At 37.8% G+C, this 23,403-nt stretch overlaps 1 protein-coding gene across 1 annotated transcript in view; it reads left to right on the top strand.

The window, feature by feature from the left end:
• Positions 1-23,403, top strand: part of LOC119785700 (gamma-aminobutyric acid receptor subunit gamma-3-like) — a 156,138-nt gene that overhangs the window by 98,917 nt on the left and 33,818 nt on the right. Inside the window, exons 6-7 of the mRNA XM_038288497.1 lie at positions 2,751-2,833; positions 14,188-14,325. Coding sequence (XP_038144425.1) covers positions 2,751-2,833; positions 14,188-14,325 — 221 coding nt within the window. The remainder of the gene's footprint in view (positions 1-2,750; positions 2,834-14,187; positions 14,326-23,403) is intronic.

A 23,403-nucleotide genomic window follows, 5' to 3' on the forward strand; every position in this document is an offset into this window, starting at 1 on the left:
CTTTGCTTGGAAAGATCTTGGTCTTGGTCTCTTTTCTGTTTTTTTTTCTGTTTAAGCATTTATTTATTGCAATGCAGCTTTTTCCTAAACCTTTTTTTCCATTTTCATGTAAGAAGGTTAAAATACTCAAAATAGTCTAATTAGGAGCATGAATCTAACCTATGATTGTAGAGGGATAATTTGTGCTGCTGTAGAGGTTAATACCACTGATCATGGCCTTCTGAGCTGAGCTATAAATGTGCTTCTTATCAGCAGGGGTCAAATGGGCCAAAACTAAACTGCTTTGCATCGAAACATCAAGAAGCTAAAGCTGCACTCTTCTTTTTCTCTTTGCACAAACAATGGACCCGGTCGTTACATTTGATAGGAAAGGGTCACCCGTTGTGACAGATGGTTATCGCCCAACACAGCTGCTCCCTCCAGCTGTACAGAGGCTTTGGAGTCATTTCAACTCTTTCCTAATTCGCTAACTTATGCTGATTGACCTTATTTTTTTGCAGTAACAGCCAATAAAATGTAAACAACAGCTTGCAGGCTTCACAGATGTAACTGAAGTAGCCAGTAAGTGTTAGTTAAAGAAGTTGGCAAGCTAAGAGGCACGAGGGAAAGCAAATATTAAACTTGACGATGAGCGTACTTTAAGAAACTGTTGCTTTTGGGGAGAAGAAAGTTACCCTCGCATATTAGAAAGATGACATTCCTTCTGTCTGAAGAAAAGGGCTCAAATGATTCACAAAAGCATGTATGTGAAGATATTTTTATTCGTCAATTAGTGTTACTAAAATTTGTTTGACGTATATATGGATTCTATGTATTGAATTTTTATTGCTTCCTGAAATGCCAAATTTAAATAAATTAGGACCGCGATAAGTAATTTATGGCTTAATATGTGAGCTTCTGAGGGGTTAAATTATAGCTTTTAATATAATTTTCACCATTTGTCCTTCATTTGACCTCCTGGATGATCCCTTTTTGTGGTTTTTTGTTTTGTTTTGTTTTTTTTTTTTACTTTCCTATACGGAATGAATAAGAAAATGAAATAAATCAGGAGTTACTCTTTATTAATTTTTTTTTTTTTTCGGAAGTACAGAAGAGTCATAAAACTACAAATTGAAACCTTAAGTTAAACTTCATCTTGTTGTGTTTAAACTAACAAGAAATTGCTTTAACACTAATTTAACCTCTCATCCAGAAGTTTAATCATCAGCAACGTTCATCAGGGATGCGACCCTTCTAGTGTATTTTTTATGTTCATTTTGGCTCCTTTTTTTTTTTATATTATGTTTTAGGAGGTTGTGTTTTTTTTTTTGTACAGAATAACTTGAAAAGTTATGGACAGTTTTCATATATATCAGATGGTTCCCTCATGCCAAGGAACAATTGATTAAATGCAGGACAAGCAGTTCCACTCTATACCAGAGGGTGGCACCAGTGACTATTGACAGCTTCAGCATTGGACTCAAAAAGTCTCGAGGTATTTTACTGAAGACAAAAACGCAAAAAAAATGGAACATTGTTGATTTAATCCAGATCACGTGCAAGTTTCAGCTATTGATGCAAGTCACAATATGAGGCAAAATTTGCTGCTTGCACTCTGAGTGTTTTTGTAGTGTGTGTAAGTATGTGTATATATATATATATATATATATATATATATATATATATATATATATATATATATATATATATCCCTTCAAGAGTTTTTAAAGTGCTTAATAAATACATTGGATGGAATCGGTACCATCATACAGCTGTATGTGTGGATAACAACTCTAACTTAAAACTAACGATGATTGCTAGAAATTATAAACCAGAAACTCAACTAAGATTAGTTCTTTAAGATATTGAGCTGCTTTCTAAGAAATTCCTCCCTGTGCATGACTGTCATACACTGAAAAAAATATTGTTTCCTTTAAACTTATTTTATTGGATTCTAAACAAACTAAAATAAAAAGAGCAATTTTTTTCATAACTGTCATTTCTTGAACGCACAGCTCTCCTAACATTCGGCGCTGCTTCCTGTTCTAACTAATTCAGTCTCACCCGAATCTAGATTTCCAAGCTGACAAGAATGGAAGCGAGCATGTATGCAAATCAAGTCTGCACATCATCTGCAATTTGTTCACCTCCAAACAAGGGGAGCGAGGCAGCCCTCCTCCTGCTTCGGCTGAGACTCCTCTTTTGTGCTCCAAGTCAGGCAATTAATTTGAAATTGTACGAAGGACAAAGAAGCAACAATGGATAACAAACTGTAGAAAAAAGCTGGTGTTTATTGTCTTATTTTCACAAATGATATCTACCAAAAAAAAAAATCTCTTATACCGATATATGAAGAAAAATAAGGTTAAACTAGGTTAAAGATTTGCAAAGGCAAAAAATAGCTATCCTAGATTCCCCTGGACATCTGGTGTATTGACTCATCAAGTGATCATAGCTAAGTGCCTCGGTTTTCAGAAGCAGACATGCCTTTGAACCGTGACCTAACTGGGGAAGAAAAGAAGCATGTTCAGTTCTTATGATGAACCACTCCTGTCATTTTGAGGGATTTTACCCGTCAACCATGCAATTGAGTGTGATCCTGTACCATATGGTTTCAAGCCAGTGCCTCATATTCTCCAGGGCAAAAAAAAAAAAAAAGGGCATTAATGAGTCCTGTGCACTCACAACGGTCTTCACGGTCTGCTAAACGAAGGATCCAAAGCAATGAACGCCTTCGTCTAATCCAGTCTTCTTTCTGTCCTTCTGTCCAGGATGACCATCAATGCAGAATGCCAGCTGCAGCTTCATAATTTCCCCATGGATGCGCATTCCTGTCCTCTGGAGTTCTCCAGCTGTGAGTCCTGGCACCAAAAAAGATGCACATGCATCCAAACACATAATGCAAAGACTCAGATACCCGTACATAGAACTTTATCACCACATGCATCAGGATACAGGATGAAGAAAAGGACAAAGTCAGCATAGGCCTGTCCCATGGGCTGTACTTTGTTTTATGTGAAGATGCAGACCTTTCAGGTGCCGTTGGGAGAACTGTACACAGGGAAGCCTCAGTTATAAAGGGAATCGCTGATTTGTGGATCGGAGATCAGCTTTCTATATTTTATATGACTGTCATGTTGCTCTGTCACAGTGAGGCTGCACTCATGTTCACCAGCAGAACTTTTTCTAGTGTGAAAGATTTTTATTTTTAATTGCCTGAGCTGAAAGCTGGCTAAGAACCTAAATGCATAATGGTTCCTTGATCATCTTAATGTTTTTGGCCAGGTTTACTGCCCAGATTGAAGTTTATTTTTCTGTCTCCCTCCTGCTTAATCAGCTGTTGGCGCACAAGTCAGAGTTATCGCTCAAATCATGAAAGCATTAGTTTCTATTCTTCAGTGTACCTCAAGACAATCCTCTCACTCCCATAATGATCTCGGACGACGCTCTTATTTTCTCCTTCTGAATTTCCCACTTTAAAGCTTTTAAATCATGATCGCCGATTAGGGCGTCGCACACTGGAGCATATGAACATTTTAAAAATAAATAAAATGAAATAATCTGCCAACAGTAAAGAAAAAAAGCATATTTGGACTATTAATCTGTACCAATACCCTACAGCTGGATCATTAAAAGGCTCATTGCTTATATGAAATGAATTCATTACAGACTGACAGCAAAAGAATCAAAAAAAATATTTAATTCCAGAAAAAATCCTCTTTGATATAACAAATAATAAAAAATCACATATTTGAGTTGGATCATAAAAACTGCTTATATTGCAGATTAATTGCTTCCACCCACTATGTCCAAATTCCTTAAAGTAATCAGCCAGGAATTTTATTAATTCTGGACTTTGGTGTATTTGTAACTGTCTGGCTTCTTAGCAGGGTACATGTGCATTAAACGGCTGCATTGTGGGGGTTTGAGTCGCTAAAGGATCTGGAATCAAAACTAAATGGCCAGAGTTGGAGCCGAACATAAGGATCTTTTTTTAAGCTGGAAAAATAAACTCTAACCTGTAGATTTGAAGTGCATAAAGTTGCTGCCATTAGGAAATAAATAAAATTAAAATCTTTAATAGTCTTTTCTCCAATTAAAATTATGTTTAAATATGTTTTTTTTATTTGTTGGACAATAGTTTAGTGGTGTGATTTTAAAATCAATCAGGGAATCTCGCCTTTTTTTTTTTTTTCAAGGTTTAAAGAAAAACAGCTTCTCTGCAAACAATATATATTAATTATATGTTACTTCCAAGTTCTCCTTTTGAATGGTGCACTGTTTCTAGAAATGTGCATTACAGCAAAAATGACAACTGCAACATGAATCCAGGCCATCCAGTTTATTTTTATGGCACCATTACATTAAATTGGCAGCTTTCAGGAAAACTAGAGAACCTGGATTAATAGGTGATTCAAAAGATGAACAGCGTTACATAAAAACGTGCAATAGAATAAAATCAACTGATTAAATTGTAGCACTTCAGCTAATATAACGCTCATGGTGGAGAGAATAAATGAAATTTAGTTTTAATGGCAAAACTGTGATGTTTTCAGGCCTCATTTATCTCAGGTTTTTTTAGTTTGGGAGCATAAAACTAAAAACTTCATCTCTTGGTGTTTAATCGACAGATTTTAAACGGTAATATTTTATAGATAGGAGCCGTTTACTGATTTTTAAAAAAAAATGTTAGTCAGAACTTTTTCAGTGCAGAGATTCATCACAATACTCAAACCTACTGACATTAAAGCCACAATGATTCTGTTAGTATCTTGTTTTAAAAGGGAGGTTTAATATAAATGGCATGGTTGTTTTATTTGTTGTTCTACCCTTTAGTATCTCAAAAGTTTCTTTTCACATGTTACCCAGTTAAAAAGTAAAGGAAAAGATTTCAAAGGATGACTGCACTGAGTCATCAAGGTTAAAGGTCAGGTTAGATGAAGCACTATGCCGTCATTGTTGTCTGTCTTCCTTTTTTCAGGTAAAGGTGTTACCCTTATGGGAGTGGGCGCCTTTAGATGTTTTTTTTTTAAGTTGTTTCAGAGATGTTGTTGCATCAATAATAGTTTTGTTTTTTTCTACAGAGATTTTTTTTGTGCAGCATTTGCACAAGACTTGATAATTCTGTGAAGACTTTCTTTTCATAATTCTTATAGAATATACATTTATTGAATAGTATTATGCATCAGTTAAAGTGGTGCGATTCTGGTGATTGCACTTTAAAAAAAAAAAAGCCTGTTAATGAGCCATCAATGATTTTTTTTTTTTTTATCATTACACTGTCACAAGTAAAGAGCAACGAAATTAACTCTCTGCACTTAACCCATCCCCTTTTATTTAAATTAGGCTAGCTCTAAAGAATCAAAGTCTGTAAAAACTAGTAACAGTGTAAAGCTTATTCTTCGCACAATCCTTCTACTGCTATTTCACTCGACTCTTCTTTATTTAATTTTTGCTTTTGTTTTATTTATTTTTTTTTTTTACATTAAATGTCTTTAATTTAGAATGCTTGCATTTGTTATTTTCAAAAAACCAGCATGAAAGCTTAGCCATGGTCTGCAAATGAGCCTTTGACTAGAACGGCGATGAACAGAACAGTTTCCTATTTTTAAATAACAAGTCCCTGATCAAATTAAACTTTAATGAAACAAAAACAAAATAAATATTCATTATGTTGCAATTTTATTCCAGACCAAATTATCGACTGACTGCAGCTACAGATCAAATGTCAGCGTTTGTTGTTGCTCAATATTGATGCCTTCCCTCACCAGTTCATTTAGTTTTCAAACTTATATTAAATTTGTCCACATTATGGTGCAGGCAGATATTACAGAACTGCCATTTGGGGAAAAGCTACTGACTGTAATTTTCCTTACAGCAGGTCTCACTGGAAGTGTTGACATACAGAATATAAGTCAAATATCAAAGGATAAACCATCATTTACCAAAAACAGTGAATCCATAAATGCTTCTTATATAGCAAAGCTGAATTAAATGTATTAAAGCAAAGCATATAGAATAGAAGAAACAGAGTAATTCTGCTCTGTCTGACTTTAATGTAGCCTCTTGTCTTTTAATCACCATGGGTTTAACGTCTTGCAATGAAGCCGTCTTCTTCAGGGCAACAAACATCTGTTCATGTCCCTGTTTGAAATGCCCACTGCATTTTTACTTTCCAAGTGTATGCATAAAAGTTTAAAAGACAGAAAAACAGATGGACAAGTCTGCAGAGATGAGTCAATTCTTCTGGAAAAGCAAAGCCGCTCTCCATACTCGCCCTCTGCTGCCTCTGAGAAAGCCGGGTTTTTTTTTTTTCTTCTTCACTGCAGAGCATTAAAACTGAGCAACAAGTGTTGCCTTCATGTTGTCTCAGTTTTCTTTGCAACTCTGTGCTGTTGCCCTAAAAATGGCATGCATGCCGTCCACAGCAGATGGTTTAGAGGATGGAGGTCTGCTGTGTAGGAAGGGTAGATGGGGAAAGCAGTTGGGCACACTGGGATGATGTCTGATGATGGGGAAAGATGAGCCCTCACCTTTGCACATGAAGGGCTTTTCAAACTTATTAATGCCTCTAACTCTTTCACCTTTGTCATACTACATTCAGACTGATCCAGTGCTCTCTACAACCACCTGTAGCTTTCACTACTACTGGAGGTTTTTTGGTTTATATCTCGACCAGCGTTGTACATTCAGAGACTAAAATGTTTTTATGTAAAATTGTTCAATATAGGGCGAAACAATATGATTAATCAGTTATTGAAATTCATCAACTAATTTAGTACTCTAATAATCCTTAAATGCGTATAGAGACATGCCTTTAGCTGACAGAGTAACCCACTTAAGTAATTATACCAAAATTGTAAAAAAAAAAAAAAAAAAAATATATATATATATATATATATATATATATATATATATATATATATATATATATATATTGCATTTAAAATAAAAAATACTTTCATCTGTCAACATCAGAACTCCTCAAATGGGAAATCACCTGATTTAATCCTGTAAAGATTCTTCTTTAAGGGATAGTTTATTGTCAAATTATTAATTGAAAAAATAATCGAAAGATTAATAGATTAATAAAATCATTATTTGCAGCCCTAGTTCTATATCATTCATGTTAGATGGAGAGCAAATATGAACATTACCTTTTAGTTTATTTAACAGATTGAAGTGTTATCTTACTGTAGGCCTTATTTTTGTCTAGGCTTTAAACGCATAAATACAGTATACTTTTTAAACCATTGTTGCTCTCGCTAAACATTTAGGGTTCTTGTTGGAAGAGAAGCCCCAATTAAGGCTTTTTGCAGCCTCTGATTCTACGTTCAGACTGCATGCGACTGAAGCAGCTGGTTTACATGCAGTCAATGGTTAAAGTGCCTCAAAGTGCCTCAAAAGGTCCTGCAGCGCATCTAGAGAAGCAGGAGCAGCGCATATTGACGTATCTGAGCAGGTGAAGCTGCGCCTCATGAGCTTATGAGCATCTGAGGGATGTCATGCGCTTGAAAATGCCTAAATTAACTTAGACTGTCAAAACCTGCAAAAAATATGTCTACTGTTATTATTCTGGTGCTTGCAGTTTGTACACTAACATCTACTTCCAGCTGCCCCGAACAGCAAAATATTTTAAAGTATTTTAAAGTAGGATCGTAAACTTGATGAGCTGACTGCACAGACAATGTTTTGGGGTGTACTTTCTCACTTAAAAATATATTAAAACTACTTTTTACCAGCTTATCACAGCAAATACAAAAAGCTGCTCTGTGCCATTGAACACAAAAGCAGCAGAACATCAGACTCATCTGTACACACTTTACTGGACGTGCTTTAGGAGCATCAGAGATGCTCTTGAGGCTCGTCTAAAGTGGGCCAGCATCAATAATGAAGCAGCAGGTGCATTTTTGCTGCCCAAAATGCATCTGGTGTGAACATAGCATTACAGATTTTCACTGTTTTGCGCTAACATGACTTGTAGTCGAATGCAGACAGGAGATATTTGCTTTCGGTCAACAACTGCTTTCTCCTGTTACTGTAGTCTATATTTTTGCCAATGCATGGCAAAGGTTCTCCTTTTAACTGATTTTCCTTTTAAACGAATGGGTTGGCCATGTTTGACTATTTATCTATTTATTATAATTTTTTTGTATAATTGTTCCATAAACATTTTTTTAACAGGGCTCCATTAGATGTTAGTTACCTAAATCTGATCTAAAACTCTTTACAACTTTAAAGCAGACATGATTGGAAGATAAAAGATAGTTTTCAAATTTTACGGCTAAAATAAAAACTTTACATTTCTGTGTTGGTTTGTTCACTGCAGCTATGTGACAAAATGGTGAAACAGTTAAAGGTGTGAATATATAATATTGAACTCTCATTTGCTCGCTGAAGCATGAAGCCTTTCCAGTTTTACAATACGCAACCGAAGCCTAATGTGAAATGGTTTTAAAATGTTCCTCGTTAGGCAAGTCACAAGCTGCCCCTATAATGGTTACATCCAGTTTCATTTACCGGGGAATGAACGTTATGAACCTGATGGATGTGCTGATAGCCTCCCTAATCTTTGCCATTCATTTTACTTATTTTCTTTTATAACAGTTGTACCACTGACAGGACATTATGAGGAGAGACATTTTGGAAAGATATTTTTCAATTAGTGGCTCAAGGTCTGACAGGGAGGCTTTTAGAGTATTGAAACTTTTTTTTTTTTAGTTTAGGTATTGTGCAGTTGATGCAACACCAAGCTGTCTCTAGCTGTAACAACAAAGTCAAGCACTTTAAGTGAAAGTCTGACAGCTCCCTTGTTAAGTTCAGTTAACCAGATGAAAGCAATTCTGTTAAATTAAGAAAAATTTTATTTTCTTAAGTTTGAAAATTGATAGATTTTACCTCTTTGCACCTTGTAAATACAATATTTCACAGCTGCAGCGAGGGGATGAAAGACGAGCTGTGAGGTTAAATGGTCAAAGACGCGAATGTTCTAACTGATGCTGCTGTATTTCTATTTGAAACTATAAAGAAAACAAAGCCTCCTTTTTAGATGGGATTTTTTTTACTCTGGCTTTATAACCAGAAGGACATTAGTTATAAGAACCCAGATGGGATCAGAATTTCTGCAGAAACTGACCTTTTAAAAGGGCGGCCATCATGGCTGCTGCTCTAACCCATTGTTCTTCTCTGTAACACTTAAAGTCTGCCTGGAGTTAGTACAAAAGAAGTGACATGGGTTATTTCTCTTCTTTTCTGATACGAAAATCATTCAAATACAGGTTTTGCCGCAGAGTCCTTTTGTTAGTAAAAGCCTGGCTTAGCGGTCAAAGTTAAGGAGGTTCTTTCCTCACACTGAAACGTCGGCAAAACTAAATTCATTCATGTGGCAGAAAAGTAATGCAAAGTATACCACTTATTCCCAAAAATATACAAGTTCAATGAGAAATAGGGCCAATTGATCTCTGTAGCTATTTGAACACGTTGAAGTGAAGGGGGGGCATGCTGGTGGCCCATGATTCTCCATGACTGTCTGACCAGGACGCCACAGAAATCTGTTTTTGTCCTTCTCTACCATTTAAATGGCAATGCCATAAGTCTGAAAGCAAGTCAGACATGGTGGCAAAGTAAAACACATCGCTTTGGAATAAATGGAAAGTAAATTAGTCAAATTACAACAAAGAAATAGAAACTGTTAAGAGTTACAGGAGGTAACTTTCCTCTGGGCTTTATATATTTTTTAGTTGTATAACATCGAACAGCGCGACAAATGACATCATACACACTCCGCTTTGGTTTTAAAAATATATAAATCTAAAAAATATAACCACGATGTCTAAGGGACAGTGATTCGCCTACATGTTATGAATTCTGGTGTACCATAAAGAATACATTATGAACAGTTTAGTTTGCCTTCAAGTAATTTGCCCATAGGAAGACGTTACTTGGATATAAACTAACAGAATATCTTCAGAACAGCTCCAAATGACAAAAAACTCATATGGGTGAATAGAACATGATGTAATAACGTAAAATCAAGGGCCCAATGTAAAAAAAAAAAACTATGTTCCCCTTTAAATGGCAAGAATTGTCCCTGAGAAGCTGCTGTAGCCCATCTGCTTCAGGATTTGGCATGTTGTATGTTTGGAGAAGATATTCCTTCTACTATCTCTTTCCTAATAGGTGAATTTTTGACTGGTTAAAATAAAGTATTCAGGGCAGTTCGAAACTATATTACATAAGAATTGTGCTGCTTCAGGTGGCTGCACGTTGGAGTGGCTCTGCTTGATTTTTACTGATATCTGTCCTTTTTGGATACTTCCATAAGTACTTATCTAACCATAGCAAGTTGACACCCGGGAGCATTTAATTTAGATCTCTAAAGCTGAAATAATACTACAGCTAATTCTATAAATACCAGCTGAGTTGAAAAGGAGGTGCCAGGGATGCAGAGCAGGAGCATGGAGACGAGAGAGGGACAAGAAATTTAAGCCATCTGTTCCATCAATCAGTATTGGCAATATGAGGTTTTTTGGAAACAAGTTAGAATTCCAAGACCTCGCAAGGACCCAGCAGAATATCGGCGATGTAGCATTATGTGTTTTACGGAAACGGGGCTGTGGACCATATCTCAAACTCCAACGTCTCTCTGCCAGGCTTTCTGACCACACGGACAGAGAGAGGTTGAAAGAAGACTAGAAAACACAAAGGAGGTGGGTTGCCAGTGCTTGTGAACCACAGATTGTGTCATCCAAGACATGTTCATGTGAAGATTTGTCACTGCAGCCAAGATATTGAGCTGTTGGCAGTTGGGTTTCAGCCCAGAGATTATTTGCCCAGAGACTTCAGCAATGTTCTGTTAGTAACCGTTTACATTCCAGCTTCTGCCTGTGCTGATACTGCATGTGAGGTAATAATTTACAGTATGCTGTGCTACAGACACAAATGCATTTGTGGCAATAACAGGTGATTTTGATTGTGCCTCACTCTTACTGCCAACAGTTTCAGCTGCTGTACCAGGGAAAACACAACTTTGGATGTGTTTTATGTAAATGTCAAGGACTCCTAAATCTCTAAAGTAAGGCCTTCTGTTGGGAAATAAGATCACAATCTTGTTTTTCTCTGCTCCGAGTATAAGCCAGTTTATGAGGCAATCTGCATTAAAAATAACTCGTAAGAAGATGGTTACAGAAGGCTGTAGATTCTCTCTAAGGTTGTTTTGAGGCTACAGACAGCCACATGGAGAGGGCATTAGCACAATGACTGATTGTGTTACCAGCTACATAAACTGTGTAGATAACACCATCCCTACTAGAACAGTGAAATGTTTCTCAAATAATAAACCATAGCAACTGCTCAACAAGAAGAAAGAAGCCTTTAAGAAAGGAGGCAGGGAATCGATGAGTATACAGAAGCAACAAACTGAATACATAGAACAGGTTCAGTTCAGGAACAAGCTCAGCATCTTTCTCTCCTGCCCACAGTCATATGGACATCCTGCCACCCTCTGCCATTGACTCTCCTGTTTCTCCTGTTTGTCTGCAAAATTGGAAGATGGTGCTGCTCCCTCTATCTTTCACCTGTTTCTGAAAGCCAGTCCTGTTCTCTGCAGAAATACTCAGACGACTCTGCCATCAATGTGTGCATCAAAGATGGACATGAAGCAGAGTATAGAGGTGGATGGCTTTGTGGCATGCTGTGGAAACAATCGCCTGATGTTGAAAGTCAAAAAAATGAGGGAGATGATTGCAGATTTCAGAAGAAACAGGAACAAGTTGAAACCTATGAACATCATGGGAGAAGTTAAGGGGGTGGAGTATGAATACCTTGGTGCTCACCTAGACGACAAACTCTACTGGAGATGCATTGTGATACCATCTACGAGAAGAGACAGAGCAGATTGTATTTCCTAAAGAACTTTAGGTCCTGCTGTGTTTGCAACAGAGTGCCACATAGCTTCTATAAGTCTGTTTTGGAGAATTTGATCTCTTCCTCCATTGAATTTAATTTGAATTTTCTTTTATTGTCATTACACTGTCCAAGTAAAAAGCAACGAAATTCACTCTGCATTTAACCCATCCTCTTGGGGAGCAGTGGGCTGCCATTGTGTGGGGTAAGGGTCTTGCTCAGGGACCCAGAGTCTGTGGTAGAGGGGCTTGGACTCAGAACCGCTAGATTCCAAGTGCAATGCCCTAATCACTAGGCCACCACTGTCTCATCTGCTCGGGTACCAGCATCACAGGAAATTACTTTAAAAAGCTCAACATGCTAATAAAGAAGACCAGCTCTCTTCTAGAAACTTCTCTGGGACCTCTAGAGTTTATTTCACCAACACTAATTCATAAAGTGAAGAATATTATGGACAACAGTAAGCATTCTCTTCAGAAGATTTCTTTAAACAACAAAGTGTCTTCTGTCAGAGGCTTTTTAAGACCTGATATATAACAAACTGTTACAGATTATGTCTGCCTACAGCTAACAAACACCAACAACTGGATTAAAAAAAAAGAAATCCCTATAAGATGCAGCCAAATTAAATTTTTCGTTGGGATTAACAAAGTGATTAGAATTGTATATTTCAGTTTTAATCTAATAGCACAGGGTTGGCAAAAGTTATCCCTACACTAAACTCGTTGCAGACACTTGTTTCTGTAGCATTCTCTTTTGGGTAGTTTGAGTGACTTTAGCAAAATCGATGTAGGACTCATTTTGGCTCCTGTCATTTTAATATTGCATAGGGAGGTTGGAAATAGCAGTGAATGTGTGATTACTGGGGGTTGGTGGAAAATTGGGAATATTATAATGTGCTAGTCTTGATTATATGGAAGAGATGCAGTTGAAAGATCCAACTTTCACATTTAGCTGCACTTGTTTGTGGTGAAAGACGAGCAGGCGTTACTGGAGAACAGACAGGGAGAATATTGCAGCCAAGGCCTCTGAAGGCTGTAATTTATAGCATTGTGAAAGAACATGTTGCTTCGGGGGACTTTTAGAGGCTATGAAACATTTTTTTAGCTGCAGAGATGCACTGGTTGCACCATGATAACACTGTCTGCTGTCAAGATAGTTGTGCAAGGCCAGAAGAAAAATTATGGCAATAATGTTAAACTAAATTAGTATTTTAAAAAAGTTAGAAAAGCCCAATTTTTTTGCAATATTGTGGTTTCTCTTCTAACATCTAAATAAAGCTTTTATAGAGGGAGCAGGCTAGCCACTGGAGGCCTGTTATTACTATAGGCACTTATTTCTAAAGAAGCTTTAGGTTTAAAACAAATGAAACCTTAGTGTAAAATGTCTGTGAGTTATCAACATTTTGACATTATTTGCATGTTAATTATAGTTTTGTTTTAGCACAACATAATCTCTGACCAGTGGGTGGCTTTGATTTACTGCTTGTTCCCGTTTGATCTTTTAAGGATAAACTTGTAAATAAATAAATACCTCGTCCATTTTATCTAGGAGAGAGAAATTAGATTTTTTGCAAGTGCTTAGCGGTAACACATTCATTTGTTCCATATTTACAGTATAAAAAAAAATATAGGGATTTGTAAAAGGTTTTAACTGGAACGCTGTGAAGTTACTCCACTGAAATTGAAAAAAAAAAAGAAATTACCTTCACTTACATGACAGTGATTTTGTTTTCCATAGATACACCTCAGCAGAGCCCAAGCAAACAAGTTAAGACTGATTGCTCAGTTGGTCTGAGTCCACTGAATTTCCAATGAAAACCTGCTGTATAATTTTGTATAAATCATGCAGAACTCTGGCATAAATCATGCATATAAAAAAATTGCAATGCTGCAGAAATCCTCTCCAGCCTTCCAGTTTTACTATGATCCTTTATTTTTTGCCTTATCAATTTACACACACACTTTTGTTCTGCCATGTATTGACTCCCATTGGCTTCCATAGATTTTGAGTCATTTTCACCCCTTTCTATGTCCTAACCCTAAAATTAACCCTAAACCTACCCATTACCAATGCCTCAATGCCACCCTAACCCTAACCCAACTGACACCTGGGCCCTAAACCTAACCATTAGCAAAATATGTTGTGAAGACCAGCAAAATGTCCTCACTTTACAACAACTAGTCCTCATTGTGATGGTGAAATTGGAAAAATGGTCCTCACTCTTGTTTCTATACAATTGCACACACACACACCCACACACAAACAAACATACACTTAAATCACTCTTTGTGTGGATTCCAGATGGCTACCCGCGGGAAGAGATTGTTTACAAGTGGAAGCGAAACTCTGTGGAGACTTCAGACCAGAAATATTGGAGGCTTTATCAGTTTGACTTCATGGGGCTCCGAAACACGACAGACCTGCTTAGAACAACAGCAGGTGAGTAAATGGTCAAGATATGGTTATGGAAAGCCCTTATGTGTCATTTCAAGCACAAAATTCATCAAATGGATGGCTTAGAATGGCGCAGTCAAAGCCTAGACTTTGATCCATCTCCGAATCTGAGGCAAAGATTGAAAATTGCTGTCCACTGCTGCTTTTCATTGATGTTGGCTAAGATGGATCTATTTAGATGTTCTAAATGGGCAAAAATATCTTTCTGGGTGCCAGTGTAAAGATGTTAGAAACCCAGCCCAAATGACAAGCAGCTGTAATTACAAGTAAATGTAAAAGTATTTTCCGGATTCTTGATCGTACATGACTGTAAGCTGCACCCACAAATTTTTATTTTTTATTGATTTTAACTGGAAACGTACATATATGCCACTGATATCTTCTGAACTTTCCCCCACCAATTGTGTAGGGGAGCTGTTAATTTTGCCCCAAAGTACTGATGAATAAGAATGCTCCTGTTGGCTTATTCACTGGCGGCAGTAAGAGCTTCTATTGAAAGATGGGGCTTATTCAGTTTTTGATTTCAGCTCTGCAGGAGGTGCACAAAGTCTCTTCATTGGTTCCACAGCTTTAATGTGGTAAATATCAAAATGTGTGAATTTGGGACATTTATTCACTGTCAATCCTAGTTATTCTTGTGGTAAAAAAAAAAAAATAGCGTTTTCTTCTTTGATTTCCAACACTAACTTCCGCTCCCTGGCAGTTAAAGAAAAATCCATAGAAAAGCCACACCTTCACATACGTAACCTGCATGGTTCAAAGCATGGGAAAAAAATAAGTGCTTATAATCCGGAAAATATGGTATTTCTATACAGACTTATTGGAACTGATAAAATACACAGCACAGCTTTGTCTTTTTTTTCTGATTAGAAAAAGTGTATTAAACTCTTTGGTTTTAATCTGGCAAAAGGTTTAAGGGGTATAAATATTCTTCCAGGGAACACTGAGTTGTTTCCTATACAAACCCTAATGGATGCGACTGGTCACCTAAAGTGAGCAGATTTCAGGCCCTTGAACTTTTTACTCCCTTAAAGCTCTACAGGTTATCATGTTATCATTAGCTCCATGCCTATAAATGTAATCATATCACTACAGTCTTGAAGCTCATAAGTATTCCCCTTTGGGTATAAGGCCAAATAGGTTTTTTTCACCGACATTAATCACTAGGATTAAAGATTAAAAAGGACGTTTAATTATTCACTCCTCCTCCTCTCCTGCATGTCTTTATGTGTGTTTTGCAGCTTGGAATCTAGAGACAACGGTAAAACCTTTCTGCTTCCACATGTGGACACAGCTCTTTATACATTTTTTATGTTTCTTACATGACCTTGAGAAATAAAAATTGATTCCAGCAGCTTAAATAATTGACAGAAATACAGGAGACACAGACCTATTGTTAACCCCTTTTAACCTTATTTAGAAGCTGCCTATTCCTCCTGGTAAATGCCATACGGTACTTTATCTTCAGAGAGACGGGGCCCAGATCTGCATAATGTGACCTGATTCAGCTTTCTAGCAGCTGAAACTATGTTCATGAATATTCCAGGAACAGGATTATGGTTTAGGAGATGGGGAAATGGGGAGTGGCATCTAATTATTGAGGAGCTCAGAGGAAATAAGTTGTATAACTTCATTTTGTTTGGCCGAATCCTACAGAATTGAGTTATTGGTTGTTTGTCGTAAAACTCCTATATCAGCGAAGACCAATAAACACATTCTCCAGTATTTTTATTTCTTGCTGCATTGCACACTAAGAATGCTAATTAGGATATAGTTTTAGATCTAATGTGGAACTAATGTCAGATTTCTGTCATTAATAAAAAAATAATAAGATCAGAAATAGCACCATGTGTATTTCTATTGGGATGGTGTACAAATGGACACAAAACAAGAAAACAAAATGTTAGAAATGTCCAAGAACAAAGTTGTACAAATAGCTACATCCTTAACCAGTGCTCTGTTACGGCACCTTTGTGTCCAATTATCCTTCCTGGTATGCATAATTTTTAACCTAAAGTCAATTTTAACTCTCAGTTGGAGCTGCACTTTTTCATCATTTAGTAGTAGTGTGTTGAAGGTTATAAAGGTAATGTAAACTCATTACAGATGGCTTAGAGTGATTGAAATCATACAATTCAGTGTCTCAGAAAATTTAAGATTAGCAGTTGGAAACCTAGGGTGCAACACATGTAGTCATGTTTAAAATATATGCTATGTTAAGGGTTCTTTAGCCTCTAAAAGGTCTCATTCTGTTCAGTAGACTACAATCTGCAAACAAGTGGAAGATTGAGTGTCCCAAAAAATCCTTAAAATCATCCACAAGTAGTGGAAGCATGAGATGTCTTTTCAGAGTGCTGTATTTTAGCATATTCACTGCAAGTTTGGTGAGAAAGGTGAGCCGGCAACATTTAGCCATTAATCTGGTTGAGCATCACTTGGAGCTGACTGAGGAAGACTGAGGACCTAACCGGCATATCTTTACATTTTAAACTTTAGGCTTAAATGTGTATCAGACAGGAGTTCATTTTCAATGTATCTTAATATCAGATTCAAAAATGGTTGTTTTTTTAGAAGGACCTTTATTTGGCTTTACTTGATTGTTAAAGGATTAGCGTTTAACTTAGAGCCCCGCTGAATTTACACGAACAGCCTTGCATTTTGACGGGGGTGTGTATACTATTTAGATCCACTGTAATGAGATCAGTTCTTGAATCGTTAAATATTTGTAATACATGAAAAGTTAACTGAGCCTCATTGATGTGTTAACAAATAATTTTTCTTGGAAACCTGATGAATTTGTCAAAATGCCACCAAACTAATCTCCTGCAGAGATGCTCAAAAATAACTGCAAACCTTCGCATTTACCTCATGCTGCTTAAGAAGATTGGCCATTTTCTCAATTATTACCTCCGTCCTGTTTCACTTTGTTGGGGCTCGATCAGCACATGCATGATGATTAGCTCCCGGCTAAAAATACCTGTCATTAATTTACATCGTGGCAAACTTCAAAAGTGTTCGTCTACACCCTGAATCTCCTCGAATTTGTTTCCTTCTTCTCTCATAAACACGTGCATATGGGGGTGTTTTATAATGAAGACAGAGTGGACACATCCCCGACCACTGCACCGCCTGGGACCCGGTTCCAAAGCCTTAGTAATTATCAATTCAGCAGCGGCCTCTTCAAACGGCCCCAGCGTGGAATCCTAAAGACTCTGGTGTTTTGCTCCTTCATCCCCTTGAAAATTCTTTCAAAGCAGTGGGAGTGAAGTTCTTTTCTAAATTTAAATTTGAGAGGTACTAATATAAATCATTTTCTTTCTTTCTTCATGTGTCCTCACTTGAATATTGAGCCTTACTCCCTTATGAAAAATCTAAAACTCCCTTGCCTTTTGTCCCGTGTCTTGGAATACATCTTTTCAATTTCTTCTTTATTTCAGCATATCCCTCAGAGCTTTTAGCCAGAACCCAGAAAACTGTAATTAAAGCACGCAGCATGTGGAAGAGTAAAGCACTCATGCAAAAAATGCGAAAGATTCATTTGTGTGGTCACTTGAACTTCACCCACGCTGAAACACCTGTGGTCCAGTTATAGTTTAGCCGTCATGAGCCTGTGAAGATTATAAAAACAAAATCATTAGATAAATAAATCTGTTGGCTCTAAAAGAATGTAGCTCTACCGATTTATTTATTTATTTTTTTAATCACCTCAAAATACACTGATAATCAATGTAACATGCTGTTGTGCAAATGGAATGGACAACAGGCGGATTTGGCAAGACGCACTCAATAAAGCAGTGGTTCTGCAGTTGGGGACCACCGACCACTTCTCATTACCTATTCTTTCTGGTTGAGGTTTTGGTCACTTTTGAATGTTGGATTGTGCTTTCACAATTATTGTAGCATGAGACAGTCTTTACAAACCACACAAGTTGCTCAGGTAGTGCATCTCATCCAGGATAATACATCAATGCGAGCTGTGGTGAGAAGGCTTGCTGTGTCTGTCAGTGTAGTATCCAGAGGTCGTAACAGGACAACAACCCGCAGTTGGACTGCTACCACCACCTTTGTGCAAGAAGAAACAGGAGGAGTACTGCCAGAGCCCTGCAAAATTTCCTCCAGCAGGCCACAAATGTATGTGTGTCATCACAAACGGTTGGAAACAGACTCCATGAGAAATGTATGAGGGCCTGACATCAGCAGAAGGGGGTTGTGCTCGCAACCCAGAACTGTGCAGAGTAAAAGGATTGGCTAATTCGCCATTTCTACCCCGTGCTCTTCACATATGAAAGCAGGTTCACAATGAGTACATGTGACAGACATGACAGAGTTTGTAGACACCATGGCAAGCAAAATGCTCTCAACATCCTTCAGGATAACCAGTTTGGCAGTGGGTCACTAATATTTTGGGGTGGAATTTCTTTAGAGCTCTCCATATGCTCGTCAATGGTAGTGTGACTGCCATTAGGTACTGAGATGAGGTTCTCAGACCCCTTGTGAGATCATATGCTGGCATGGTTGGCCTTGGGTTCCTTCTAATGCAGGACAGTGTTATACCTCATGTGGCTGAAGGAGTTCCTGCAAGATGAATGCATTGGAGCTATGAACTGGCCCACTCTTTCCCCAATTCTTAATCCAATTGAGCACCTCTGGGACATCACGATTCCATCCATTTACCGTCACGCTGCACCACAAATTGTCCAGGAGTTGGTGGATGCTTCAGTCCAGGCCGTGGAGGAAATCCCTCAGGAGACCATCCACCACCTCATCAGGAGCATGCCCAAGCATTGTAGGGAGGTCATACAGGCACATGGGCACCACACACAATACTGAGCCTCATGTTGACCAGTTTTAAGGATATTACATCAAGGTTGGATGAGACTATAGTGTGTTTTTCCTCTTCAATTTTGTGTGTGACTCCAGATACCAGCCTCCATTTATTAATAAATTTGATTACCATTGAGGATTTTTGTGTGATTTTTGTAGCCAGCACATTGTTTTGTGGAGAACAAAGTATTCAATGAGAATATTTCTCTATGAACAAATTACATCCATAATTAGAAACAAATTTAACCATAATAATGGTGGTTTACAAATTCCAACTAATATTTTAGAGTTCCTAGAGTAAACCCCACCCCCCAAAACTACTGTCTAAAGTATCGACCCAAAGAGGCTGCCTAGTGATGTATTGGTTCACAGCATTTTCAGAAAAGCTTAATCAAATTAGCATACCATATTGTATTAAGATTAGGAATTTTTAATATGAAAATCCTTATTTTATCACTAATTGAATCCAGTAATGTTAAGTTGCTTTGAGGACATCATAGGTCTATTTCTGTCTTCAGATCAAGATTCAAGTAAGGGGGACCACAAAAAATAAATATTAAAACGTTTTTCTGTTTGTCAGTTTGTGTTAAATAAGATGGTTACATTAAAAAAATATATAAATTATCCACAAAAACAAATTTATTTGTGTTCCCCTTTACTGATCACCCTGTTTTTCACCCTGAGTTAGATCCAGGAGTTAAGACTCTTTAAAATGGACTAGTGCTTTGCTTGGATGGTCATTGTATCAGGTTTCTGAGTGGTTTTATTATAATATAGGAAACCTTCCATCTGAATTAATTCCTCAAATAGAGCAGCCTGCTGGTACGGAAAAGAAAATGTCATTTAAATTCTCCAATTTAATCTCTTTTTTTTTTTCTCTTCAAAATATGTCAGATTAGTCGAAGTAAATGCAGTTGAAAGAAAATGCTCATGTTTTCTTTTTGTATTTAAATTTACATTAAATGTCGCTACAGGATACCAAATGAACATAATGAAATCTTTCAGACCTCAGGCAGATCCATAGGGTTTACCATCAATGGTCTAATTATTTCTTAAAGCCTACTCCTTTCAGTGATAATGTTGAAGAACCCTGACATTCATTTCCTAACCAATATGTTTCTGCTATGTCAAGAGGGTCACTAGGATTCCAGGCATGAAAGGGTGTTGATGGTTCCTTCAGCAAGTTCTGCATATCTCCTGATGTCGCCATGGTTCCTATGCATGTTCCATGGTAACAGTTTAGACCTTTTGAAGCAAAACATTACACCTTGAAGATATTTTCTTCTGTGGGTGCACCTTATTTAAACAGAAAAACTATAAGAAAGGAATAAAGAAAGGTAGGCAGCATACGAAGGAGAACATTAATAATTAAACATGGTAGAAGTTAATAAAGGGGTGGGCACAAAAAACAAGTATATGTACTTGATGTATTGGACAAATCAAATTCATAAAGGAGGAAGAAAGTAGCAACAGGGTGATCAGGGATATATGAAAGGAAAGGGAAAAGGGAGAAGGCCTAGAAGAATGGAGACAAGAATTGTACACAAAGGAAAGCGGAAAAGGATGGATATTGCATGGGAGGAAGGAAAAAGTGGCACAAGAAATGAAGGAGCAGGAAGGATGCTGTTGAGCTTAAGCTGTAGAGACCGCAGCAAAAGACTGACAGTTACTTTAAAATTATTCTGTAAACATTCTGCCACCTCTGCTGGGGAAAGCTGTTTTTGGTGGGAGTTGGGAGCTGCTGAGCTCATATGAGGACCTTCTCAGAAGTTGAAAGGAATACTTTGATCTCCCCAAATCAACAGGCACGTCTGCCATGATGGAAGAACTGATAGGGTGGTCACGGTCTGATTCATTTATAACCCAGGCTAAAGTCACCGAGTGGTCAAAAGACTACAAGTTTTTAAGGGTTAGAGGGTGGATGAGATTCACATGAGTACCTTACTGTAGGTCTATGGGTGTCGTCAGGCTCTCATTGTTGACAGACCTCTTCAACATCATTCTGGGCCTTTTACGTGGGGCCATCCGGTCTCGGTACAAGATGAGCAGAAGTTTGGTCCCCATGGCCAGCATTAAGTCTGACCTGTTCCCCATACATGTTGGACTCTGGCAAGGTTGCCCTCCATTACCAGTTCTGTTCATAACCTTGATGGGCAGGGTTTCTAGACACAGCCAATGGCTCGATTGGGTCTGATCTGGGGACCAGAGGATTCTCCCCCTGCTTCTTGCAAATGACATGGGAAGATGTGAAGTGGCCAGGATGAGAATCTGCTCCTCCAAGTCCAAGGCGATGATTCTTGAACTGAAAGAGGTGGCATGTTTACCCGTTATGTTGGAGGAGAGTTCCTGCCATAATTTGAAGAGTTCAAATATCATAGTCTTATTCACGAGGGAGAGCGGAATGGAGCAGAAGATTGATGGACTGATCGATGTGGCTGCCGTTGTGATACTGATGCTGGACCTGTCTGTTGTGGTGAAGATAAAATTGAGCGAAAAAGCTCTCTATTAACTGGCCTTTCTTTGTCCCAATCCTTACCTATGGTCATGAAATCTGGATCATGATTAAGATCCCAAATACAAGCGTTTGAAATTAGCTTTTTCCACAGGATGACTGGGCACTCCCCTAGAGATAAGGTGAGGAGCTCAGTCATCAGAGAGGCTCAGATTAGCTGCTTCCCCTCCACATCAAAATGAGTCTGTTGAGGTGGTTAAGACATCTTTTCCAGATGCCTCCCAGAACGCCTCTCTTAGCAGGTGTGCTAGCCACGTTCCACCAGGAGTGGGAGGAGGCCCAAGGGATGAACCAGGACACACTGGGGGACTCTGTCCCTTAGTTTGGCCTGGGAACACCTCAGGCTTCCTCCTGCAGAGCTAAAGGAGCTGTTTGTGGAGAGAAAAATCTCAGAAGCTTTGCTGAAACTGCTGCTCTCCCGACTCAATCCAATAAGCAGAAGATAAGGAATCATATAATGGACGAATAAAAAAAGGCAGTAGAGGATTATCAGTTCAAGTTTTGGTCCAACTTTTTTATATGCTTACTACCTGCATTTATCTTTACTATTATTCAGCTTTTACTGTCCTTCTGTTACTCCCATGCAAAGCATTTTGAATTGTCTTTGAACTGAATTGAGATATGTAAATATACTTGAACCCCCCGTCTACAATTTTATGTAAATCTAAACTGAGGGACTATATCAATTATCAACAGAAAATGCACTTTAGCGCAATTTGAGCATTTCATGAAATATTCAGGTGAATTACCCTTATCTCATTAGCTAAATCTTTTGGGTCAATTGGGGGCTGTAAATTTTCCTTGACTGTACACCATGACAGTCTGTAGACAATTGTTTTCAAAGCATCTTGGAATAAGAGCTAAAAGTATGCAAACAGAGGTCGCTGTTGTTTAAACATTGTAAACAGGAATTGGCTAGAATGCATGCAGGGGTTGCTGCCTTGCAAATACTGATAACATATCTGTGAGAGGAGATACATTTTTGCTGTCATAGCTCATGGTGTGTGTGACAATATTCAAGAGGAACTGTGAAATTAAACATTCTGGTGTTGGTGTTCGAGATAGAAAAGATGAAAATTACACCGCCTTACTGTTCTACTCCATTGAGCTTATTTTAGCTGGAAGTGACAGTTTTGTATTCAGATTTAATGTAACCCACAAGTCAGATTTGCTCTAGAGCATTTGTAGAACAATTTTCCACGTTTTGTCACGGACCTACCAAATTTAAGCCTGGACTAGATGGATAGAGCCATTTAAAAAGACAAAGATTTAAATCAAACTTTATTTTTTAATATAGTTGTGGCTACAGTAGTAGAGTTTTCAGCCTGCTTCACATACAGCCTAACCCCATGTTCTTTGCAGCTTTTAAGAGACTCTGCTCAATCTGTCTTCATTCAATATTTTCAAAAGTAGAATTCTAGTTAAAAGTATTATTAAACAGAAAATCTTGTATGGGGTCCTTGGCTACTCTGAGCTACAGAGATCCACAATTTTACTTTAAACCAGGAGTGCCACAAATCCGTAAACACTGTAAATATGTGGGAAAAGGTGATCTTGTCAGAAGTCCAGGTCTAATGGAAAATGTGTCATGCCACTCTAAAAGCATCAATTTCCATTGTGAGTTATGGTGCTGGCAGTTTTCAAAATATTGCAAGATCCTTGCATCCTTCCAAGATATGGAAGATACGCGCCGGCTACCATTCATTCATCCTGTCCGCTGAACTTCA

The sequence above is a fragment of the Cyprinodon tularosa genome, unplaced genomic scaffold (assembly GCF_016077235.1).
Source record: "Cyprinodon tularosa strain WSP-4 unplaced genomic scaffold, ASM1607723v1 ctg1, whole genome shotgun sequence".
Lineage (NCBI taxonomy): Eukaryota > Metazoa > Chordata > Actinopteri > Cyprinodontiformes > Cyprinodontidae > Cyprinodon > Cyprinodon tularosa.